We start from the raw sequence: 10,539 nt of genomic DNA, 5'->3' as shown, positions 1-10,539 counted from the left end.
TAAACGCAAGAAGAACGCACTCTGCCCTTTTGAGTGTGTCTTTCCGACATAACCCAAAGAACTTATGCAGAAAGTTCAGCCTCCAACCTTTGGGGAACATATCCAGCTGCCTTTCCCATTTCACAGACAAGGGACAGAGTGAGCCAAAAAGAAAGACCAGGTGTTCTGACTAGGCCCTGGCTACACAATCTCTGACAAGAGATAGAAAGCAGAGCCAGAATCCCAGCACTGTTTCTTGTCAAATTCTGTCATGCTCTCTGTGGGCTTCTCAAGTCACCATCAGTTGTGCTAAAATATTTCATTGCACATGTATTTGAGGCCATTCCTGTACTCTGCCAACCCTCCCACTCCATCCACCTGACTCCCTATGTCAAGCAACCTGTAGACAGCCAGAGTTGTGGGGTTGATGCCTGCCAGTGTCTTTGGAGAACACCAGCAGAAGTTAGCCTCATCCACCTGATGAGGGCCCCCGGCGACCTGGTCTCCAGGAACAAGTCCCGCCACCTTCTCCAGACAGGGGGTTGTAACCTGGGATAAAGGGGGGAAAGTGTCATCATGCAATTTGTTCCAGAACATAGGGAAGCTGCCACAAAACAGACAAACCTGCTTGCTCCATAAAAGAACTTCAACCTCAACCCAAGTTAACACCTGTATGACAGGTAAGTCATCAGTAACTCTAGGGTGTGTCCAAAATACAGCAGCACAAGCACTCATGAGATTTTTGTCACAGGCAGTGCCTCTTATCTGCTCTTAACTGTGCTTGATTTCTGGGGCCATTCAAAGTCTGGTTTTAACATTTAAAGGACTCAGTGGGAGGTTCCGTTTATGTGAACTGGCGGTTCCAGGCAAAGACATCCGAGATACAATCTCTTGCTGGTTCTCACACAGCGGCCCAATTTGCTACTTACCACCACCTCGTAAAGGTTTTCGGTCTGATTTCGGCTTTGGGACAGCAGTTGATGTTGAAGGTTCAGGTTTCTGCTATACAGGGAGAGAGGACAAAGGGGTTCAGTTTTCCACTGCTGGCTCCATCTCCCACCCGAAACAAATGTGCAACACATCCCACCCCTGCACTGTGACTCTAACCTGGTTCTCTTGGAGAGACTCCTTGTAACTTTTGCCTTCTTGCATGCTTTCCCACATTGCTATCTTCTGTTTTCTTTTCTCTTCTTCAAGCTGAGACACAAATATAGGAGTTTGGTTAGTTACAATCTCTCAGGTAGTTACAGGTAGAATTGGGGGAAAGATCCATGAGACACTTGAGAGAACCATTGCCAGGCAGCGCAGCCAATCCTAAGTTCAAAGGACAAATGGTCTAGTTCAGTAGTTCTCAATCTTTTAGCACCAGGGCCCACTTTTTAGAATGAGAAACTGTCAGGACCCAACAGAAATGATGTCATGACCAGAAGTGACATCATCAAGAAGGAAAATTTTTAACAATCCCAGGCTGCAATCCTAACCAAACGTACCCAGGAATAAGTTCCATTGACTACACAGGTCTACAAAATTGAGGGTGAGAGAAGTTTTTCCCAAACTTTATGGTGGTTTGATAGAATTTGGGGTGCCGATTCCAAAAATGGCCTCTGTTTTGCCCTATCACGTAAGGTTTGGAGATACAGTAAAACCTCATTAGTGAATGGTTCAAGCAGCTTCCTCATGGGGAAGCCATGGTGTAGGCTGCTTGAACCATTCACTAATGAGATTATACTATATCTCCCAAACTAGACGTGATAGGGCAAAACAGAGGCCATTTTTGGAATCGGCACCCCAAACATACCCAGGAATTGGTGTAACGTTTAAGGAAGCAAAATGTGTGTTGGCCTGTGCTATCATTGTTAAGAGCATATCCGTAGTAGCCTGTTAAAAGTACAGACATGTAACATTTCCCCAAATGCAGTCACGTATCATGATAGCATCAAGTCTAATATATTAAAAATAAAATATTGAAATGAATGGGAACACACCTGAAAATGGCTCATGATGCACCTGTTGGGTCCCCACCCACACTTTGAGAAACATTATTCTAGTTCAAGAGAAGGCAGCTTCATGCACCCATAGCTCAGTGACAGAGCACCTGCCTTGCACATCAAAGATTTCCCCGTTCAACCACCAGCAGCATCACCAGATAGGACTGGAAAAAGACCCTTCTCTGTAATAACGCAGAGCCGCCATCAGTCAGACTAGACAGTTCTGAGTTAGGTGGACCAATGGACTGAAATAGTATACAGATGCTTCAGATAGAAGACAACCCAGCTGGGACTTTACCTTTCTCTGTTTCTCTTTGAATTTTTCTGCTTGTGCATTTAGCTCCTCTTGCATCCTTAGACGGGCCGCCAGCAGAGCTTCCTGCTGTCTGACAACAGCGTCGGGTTCTAGTCAACCGCAGAAGAGAGATATCAACAGCTACCACCTCTAACAACTCCAAAAGAGACCCATGCTACCACATGCACCGTAGACAGTTTGAATGCAAGTCCACTCCACTTTAGTTTATTTTGCTGATAAAGTTTAGGATTCCCGAGTTTGTCTAATAAGAGAAGGCTGAAGCGACTGTTTCATGTGAAAGTTACACGTCTGGCAGAGGAAGACAGGATTAAATTAGCACAAGAGTCACTCTGGAACTTTTTTGTCACTTGCCATGTTAAGAAGGGACAAGGCTAAATACTGCTGTTTGAAATCCAGATAATGGCAAGGTGCTCCTACACAGAAACTAGGACTTATGGGGCTCCGTTTGCCCACACTAGTCTCCCCACTGCACAGGGTTGGCAAGGCAGTCGACTGACCAGTTAAAAATAGGCAACAGATCACTTATTATTTGACCGAAGTCAAATATTTCACAAAGACAAGAATGCCAGGATGGAAGTGGTGGCTCACCTTTTTAAATTTCATGATGTGAAACAAGTTAACCCACTTGTTCACAAGTGAAGGGAGGCCTGTGAGGGACTGGACTCAGGTCCAGAAGCATATTAGTTTTTAATCGTTAAACGTACACTAAGGGCCCAATCCTATCCAATTTTCCAGTGCCAGTGCAGCTGTACCCAGGGGGCATGCACAGTGGTGGGGTGGCAATCATGGAGGCTTCCTCAAGGTATGGGAACATTTGTCCCCTTACCTTGAGGCTACATTGCGGCTGCACTGTAGGATTGGATAGGATTGGGCTCTAAGGTACTACAGACACACACACACACACAGAAGGCTTTAGTAATACAATCACTCACTACAATGCAGGCTGCAGTTTTACTGTTGTGTATAGTTCTATCACCACCTACAAGTTTTAATGACAGACCTCCTGTATAATTCAAGAGCTGGTTTCCAGCAAAACAAAATTAAATTAATAGCCATCGGTATAAGCAAATTTGCTTCTAGGAGGACAACTGGTGTTCCACAGGACCACTATCCTGACTGTGCTCACTAATAAGGAAAGATCAAAGTTCAAAAGGTACCATAGATCTATGTACATTGCCTTATAAATAGTTGTTATTAAGGAAATAACAGGAAATAAAAGGAAATTTCCCCTGGGGGCTGGGGATAAGAATAGGCCCTCAGTTTGGCTGTACTTGTCGTAAGAGGCGACTAAACAGCCACCGGGTAGATGGGACTCGTCAGCCTGGGAAGGCAGCTCATCTGAGAGAAGGAAAACCTCCACTGCCTTGTGGCTACATCCAGTTAAGGAAAAGGCTTCAGGAGTCAACCTCGAGGCAAAATCCGGAGCCGGAGTCCCTGAGGCAGTTCATGGCTGAACACAGTCACGTTCTGGCAACTCCTGCGACGCCGCTGGAACCAACCGTATTGGCCTCTGCCTTTCCATTGGACCATTTCAGCGACGTGGAGAGGGGGGATTTGCTGCTTGGGTAACAGCCTATCCTCCATATCTACTTTACCCAGGCTTCGCGCACTGGAGAGGACACTCTGTTCCAGAACCACCATTCAGAGCGTGACACCATAGTCTTCCGAGACTGAAGGATGCCAACTACTTATTAAGGAAACTCCCTTGAGAGTAGAGTTTAGTTATATTTTAAAAAGAACTGTACTACCTCATGCTATAGGTTGCAAAACTTTAGAAGCCAAGAGTGCTAAAACAAGAGGGATGATACATTTTTGCAGCTGGGTAGCAACTTAACTGTATTCTATGCACATGGGCACCATTATCTAGCAACTAATAGCCATAGATCACAAACAACACTAAAAGGCTGAGAGTTTTAATATTTCATCTTATTACTGTTTGTTTATAAGGACTCTCAGAGTACAAAATGCTTCTAGAGCAGTGGTTCCCAATGTGGGTTACAAGTACCCCCAGGGGTACTTGCCAGGAACTGAAAAAGAACTGAATAATGGTGGGAAAAGGCAGGTCCTGTATTAGAATGTATGGCAGGGCTGGCAAGGCAGGAAGGAAGGTAGCTAGCTGGCTGTGAAAGTCCCCTGAATGCTAGTTTCTGGTCATCAATTCATATCAGATACGGATCGGTGGCTGAAAACATATAAATATGAAATAAGAGCAACTATATTAACTACAGGCATTTTGCTAACAGGAAGGGTACAATTTATGGAAATGGGCTGCCAAGGGATATGCAAAAAAAAATTGGGCACCACTGTTCTAGAGTAAAATAAGCAAGAGGCAGGTCCATGCCCCAGACAGCTCACCATCTACATTTCAACAGTAAGAAAAAAGGAAACTTTTGAATGTTTTTCCTTTCTGCACAGCTCTTTCAGGTCATGTAAGAACTTTGGAGAACAGGTTTTTATCCCTTATGACCCACTTTCTCACCCAGTTTTTATAAACTCACTTCATCCACAAAGAAGCTGCATTCTGCTCTAAGCAGCAATATGTTGTACTTCCTGCCCGCCTTAAGCTAACAGTAAAGTTTCAATCAATTTAAACAGCCCTCGCATGAGCACTCTGTAAACAGACTCATATGCGACAACTCCAAATGACATACAACCTAGTACCGCCCTCCCACCCAAACTAATACAAACCAATAGCTGTTGTGTCCATGCGGGGTCTGTTGGAGCTTCCAAAACTTTTGGCAAGCTTTTGAACAAGCAGATAGACAGCAATGAGGCTGAAGAGGATATACCAGCCATAGTCCGAAAACAGTGAGCCCACTGAAAGAGAATAAACAGATACTGGGATTAAAAGGTTGGGAGATGAGGCACAGAGTTAGGACAAGGATCGGTGAGGAAATCACTAGCCACAAAGTTGCAACTATAATACGTTATGCAACATTTTTCTGGCCCTGGTGCTTCTAGCTATAGTTGTGCTAAAGTTCTCGGCCTCATGGCTTCACAGGAAATGTGGGGAGGAGGGGGAAGAAAGACATTTGTGTCCAAAATTCAGTACCCAAAAAAAATAGGGCAAGGACGGAACACTAGCTACTAAGCTAAGCAACCTTACTGTTATCATATACACTTAAAACAAAACACCATGTTTACTCCCACTGCAGGTGCTCAGAAAAGGCAGCAGAAGAGGCTGCATGCAATACTTCCCCTGCATGGATTGCTCCCTATCAGAAAACAGGGCGCTTGACCTCCCTTTTCCTTTATTCTCCCAGGAATGAGATTAGGGGCACAATCCTAACCAAGTCTACTCAGAAGTAAGTCCTATTTTATTCAATAGGACTTACTCTCAGGAAAGTGTGGTTAGGATTGCCGCCTAAGGCAGGCACCCAAGAATAGCTTTTGGGGATCACACCAAACATTAACCTGATCTAGCATTCCATTTCCAGCCAAGCCCCTCTAGAGAAAAAAAATGGTGCCTGTTCTCATATTTTTATTTCTTCTTAGCTGAATTCTTTGCTCTGCATTTTTATTCTTTACTGCTTAAGTAGACACATGTTATGAACAATTCAAATGAAATCAGCATATTATTTTGGTCATGTCGTGAGAATGGATGATGGTCGGATCCCAAAGGATCTCCTCTATGGAGAACTCGTGCAAGGAAAGCGCCCTACAGGTAGACCACAGCTGCGATACAAGGACATCTGCAAGAGGGATCTGAAGGCCTTAGGGATGGACCTCAACAAGTGGGAAACCCTGGCCTCTGAGCGGCCCGCTTGGAGGCAGGCTGTGCAGCATGGCCTTTCCCAGTTTGAAGAGACACTTTGCCAAAAGTCTGAGGCTAAGAGGCAAAGAAGGAAGGCCCATAGCCAGGGAGACAGACCAGGGACAGACTGCACTTGCTCCCGGTGTGGAAGGGATTGTCACTCCCGGATTGGCCTTTTCAGCCACACTAGACGCTGTGCCAGAACCACCTTTCAGAGCGCGATACCATAGTCTTTCGAGACTGAAGGTTGCCAATACATAATTTTGCTTCTATTACCAGGTGCTCCGTTGCTACAGATGAACCCTTTGCCAACCAGGTAGACCTGAGTTCCTGGTTGAACAGACCTCTGTGGCTGGTTTGCTGCGTGGGTAGATCTGGGCTCCCACCCAGACTTGCAACCCAGATCTACCTTCCTAAAAGACTTGGGCTCCCATTCTGCCTCTTCCGGGTGGGCAAATCTGGACTCCTGACTGGGCTTGGGCTGTTTCCTGTGCCAATAGGCACCCTCCCCCCCCACTTCTGTTTGGGGGGAAGCCACACACCCCTGGATCTGCCCCTGTGTCTACACACACATTTATGTTTATATAATGCATGCATGCACATAATATATACATTATATACACATTATGTGTGTGTATACATACACATTATATAAACATGCACATGTGTGTGCATATATACACACACACACGCATGTACATTATATACACCTTATCTGCATGTATACACGTATTATATAAACATATATACAATGTGTGTGTACATTATACAAATGCACATTACATTATACAAATACATTATATACACATTACGTGCACGTGTACACGTTATATATACAATGCATATTGCATGTATATATATATACACACACATTATATATGCATATTGCGTGTACACACACACACACACACACACACAGTGAACCAAAAGTAGGTGGACAGTAAATGATAACATTTATTTTGAGATTACATATACAGTTATATTGACTAATACAATTAAATATAATTTAATATAATATAACACAAATGCCATAGTTATAATGAACACCATCGTTATAGTATAACCCTAACGCAAACCCTATTCCACCTACTGTCCACCTACTTTTGGTTCACCCTGTATATATAAAACACAGATACAAATATATACTTAAACATATTATATATACACATTGTGCGACTATATATATATATATATATACTTATAAGAACATATATATGTATAAATTTAAAATATATATACAAAAACAAAATAAAAATATATACATGAATAAAAACTGCAGCTCCCCAGTGCCTGCAGGCCCCTGTACTGCAGCCTCGGCAGCCTCCTGCACGACACAGCCTGCCCTCCTCCCCCAACGTAGACTGCTCTTGAGCATGGAGGCTCCATCCTCCCACTGCCACACTTGAAGCCCCTCCCCCCGCCTCACCTGCCTGCTGAAGCAGCTGGACGCCCTCCTGGCCCGGGGGAGGCTTGGGGGGGCCGCCCTGTCCCCCGACAAAATCCATCTCTCAGCAGAGCCCAACCCGGAACTGCTCCCCCAGCGAGGCGTCCGGCTCCTTCAACCGTCCAATCAGAGCCGTTCCCAGGCCGGCCAATCGGAGCCGCGCACCTCAGAACTCCGGGACCAATCGGAACGCGGGAGGGTGGGCGGGCGTGTCTAGCTGGGCCGAGCCAATCAGAGGGCGGCAGGAGAAAGAGGACGCGGCTTCGCGGGGGGAGGAGGGAGAGCGAAGGGTGGGGTCGGCGGGAGCCAATCGGAAGGAGGGGAGGAGCCAAGGTGGTCTCACCGCCTCATTCAGAGGCTGGCGATGAATGCGGAAGACACGTGACAGGGAATCCTCTTGGCACTCATTCATCCTTTGGAAAAATGAGTCTGAGGGACCCACTAGAAAAAAGGGAGATGGAAATAATTAAACAATTAACAATTGATTAATTCATAATTAATTAATAATCAAGAATAACCATAATTAAGAATTAATTTATAACCATAATTAATTAAGAATTAATTAACAACCAGTAGTCGGCATCCTTCAGTCTCGGAAGACTATGGTGTCACGCTCTGAATGGTGGTTCTGGAACAGAGTGTCCTCTCCAGTGCGCGAAGCCTGGGTAAAGTAGGTATGGAGGGTAGGCTGTTACCCCTGCAGCAAATCCCCCCTCTCCACGTCGCTGAAATGGTCCAATGGAAAGGCAGAGGCCAATACAGTTGGTTCCAGCGGTGTCGCAGGAGTTGCCAGAACGTGACTGTGTTCAGCCATGAACTGCCTCAGGGACTCCGGCTGCGGATTTTGCCTTGAGGTTGACTCCTGAAGCCTTTTCCATAACTGGATGTAGCCACAAGGCAGTGGAGGTTTGGGATCAGAGTTTTCCTTCTCTCAGATGAGCTGGCTTCCCAGGTGGATGAGTCCCATCTACCCGGTGGGTAATTAACAACCAATAATTAAGAATTAACAATCAATTATCAATTGATTAATGAGTGATAAATTAAGAATTAATTACTAGGACCCTGGGCTCCCAAGGCTGCTAGAGACCTTACTGCCCTTTTCCTGTTGGGCAAGTGCTCCACTTTCAGGGAGGCTGCTTTATAGAGGGGAAACATCTCAAACGTGCTATAGCCAGTACTGCAAACCATTCTGATGCTTTGGTGAAGCGGTCCTTGTCCCCACTAACTTCAGTAGCAATTGAAGAGATGGTGGGTAAGTATTATCTTCCCTGAGGGCACAATCAGTCTACTCAGAAGTCAGTCCTACTTTGTTCAATGGGGCTTACGCTCAGGAAAGTGTGGTTAGGGTTGCAGCCTGAGACACTTAACTATGCTGAATCTTAAGTAACCCAAGCAGTTTCTTTAGGGCAACAATCATTACAAAAGTTTTCAATTACTTATGCCTAACTCTGCTTTGTAAGGAGCTAACATGAATTACCCAAGAGGGCCAAACGAGACAGGATACAATTTTAAGGAATAACGGTGGTGGTGTCAATGAGAGGTGCATGGCAGTTTTCTTTGGTCATCCCTGTGAGCAACAACTCTGAGCTGAACCAAGCCTCACAGGCGGTAATGAGATATCTTTGCTTCTTCTGCAATAGTATCTTGGGATATAGTTCCAGGATTATGAGGTTTAGCAACTTACAGCACACTTGTAGGCACATCTACTCAGAAGTTCCACTGTGTCCAATGGGGCTTTCTCCCAGGAAAACATGTATAGGATTGCAGCCTGAGGTTAAGAAGGATGTTATATCTAGCATGAGCTAAGGAAAAGGAGATGCGACAGCCTACTGTGCTATTGTTCTGGCAGCTGAAAAAGTTACGTCTTGTAGAAGTATCAACTCTATCTCCAAAAAACGACATAACTTTATTCAGATTTCAATAAAGTAATCTTCTTTTGCAGCATCAGTACCATTCCTCACTTACTCAACAGCTACAGCAGCCTGGTACTTAATAAGGCAAATTTGCACACTACCCAATACAGCTGCAGCCTGTTTATCCACAGATTTTTTATCTGCAGATAAGTGAATGAGGTGGGGTACTGAATGTCACACACACCTTTGTCTCCTTTGCCCTGTGCTGGCATCTCACTCCATTTCCAGGCAGCCCAAAACACTGCAAAAAGGCTCTGCCTCACCCAGGCAGGGAAATAGCCCTGGAGCAGGTTCCCCTTGCAAAGGAACATTTAACACTCCTGGAGCCCCTGAGCCAGCAAAGAGGCTGAAGAGGGGAAGGGGGGGGTCAAAAATCTCTGTAGCCAGAACACGTGCAGCAAGGTGGAGCTCACGCTAGCTTTCTCTCTCTCTCACACACACACACACAGGTGTGGTAGCAACAAAGGGGATTGCTTTAAAAAACCCAGGGAGTTTGCCAAATCCCCCCCCATTGAGATGGTGCAGGCAATCACCGAAACAAGCAATCCCCCACCCCATGGTGTAGGCTATCACCGACACAAGCAAGCCTTCCCACCAAGCAAAGCATGAGATATAGCCTACAATCCTCTCCACGCTTTCCTGGGAGTAAGCCCCATTGACTGGAATGGGGCTTACTCCTGAGTAGAAACACACAGGGCTGGAATCTTAAAAGATCAGCATCCCACCTGTGAAAGAAGCCAGGCAGCTAGCAACGGGGAAGGCTGAGTACAGAGGGGAGGGATTCACTATTCCCTTACGGAAGTACAAGAAGGATCCATGAACTGGTTTCATTTTGAAGTGACACAGAAACCTTGGCTGATATTTGTCCTGAGGGCTAGTTTACATATGCCAACTCACTAAAGAGAGGTGGACTGAGGGAAACACTTTTCAAGACCACCTTGAGTTATAGACTGAACTGGAACTTGACACGTGGCCTCCACTAGTTCTTGGACAGAATATTTGGTCTCTGTTTGTGCAGTGCCTAGAAATGTTCTTCATTTTCTTCTTTCCCCTATTTTTTGTTAACTTTAAAGGAGCACAACTGAGCTGGGGGAGGGAGGAGTGATCCAGAGGAAAGGGTGTTTCTACCAAATGCTACAGAGCAC

The 10,539-nt window shown here is 45.4% G+C and overlaps 1 protein-coding gene across 1 annotated transcript; it reads right to left on the bottom strand.

Annotated features, from left to right (window-relative positions):
- Nucleotides 1-348: 348 nt before the first annotated feature.
- On the bottom strand, nucleotides 349-7,588 carry SELENOS (selenoprotein S). Its single transcript, XM_066635974.1, has 6 exons — nucleotides 7,464-7,588; nucleotides 4,972-5,100; nucleotides 2,266-2,372; nucleotides 1,087-1,176; nucleotides 909-978; nucleotides 349-528 (listed from the first exon to the last, which is right to left on the bottom strand). Exons 1-6 carry the CDS (start codon nucleotides 7,540-7,542, stop codon nucleotides 449-451), a joined length of 555 nt encoding a protein of 184 aa, XP_066492071.1. The 5' UTR covers nucleotides 7,543-7,588; the 3' UTR covers nucleotides 349-448.
- Between the last annotated feature and the right edge of the window lie 2,951 nt (nucleotides 7,589-10,539).

The sequence above is a fragment of the Tiliqua scincoides genome, chromosome 8 (genome assembly GCF_035046505.1).
Source record: "Tiliqua scincoides isolate rTilSci1 chromosome 8, rTilSci1.hap2, whole genome shotgun sequence".
Taxonomy (NCBI): domain Eukaryota; kingdom Metazoa; phylum Chordata; class Lepidosauria; order Squamata; family Scincidae; genus Tiliqua; species Tiliqua scincoides.
The sequence above is the reverse complement of the archived record's forward strand: the minus strand, read 5'-3'. Positions and strand labels throughout refer to the sequence as shown.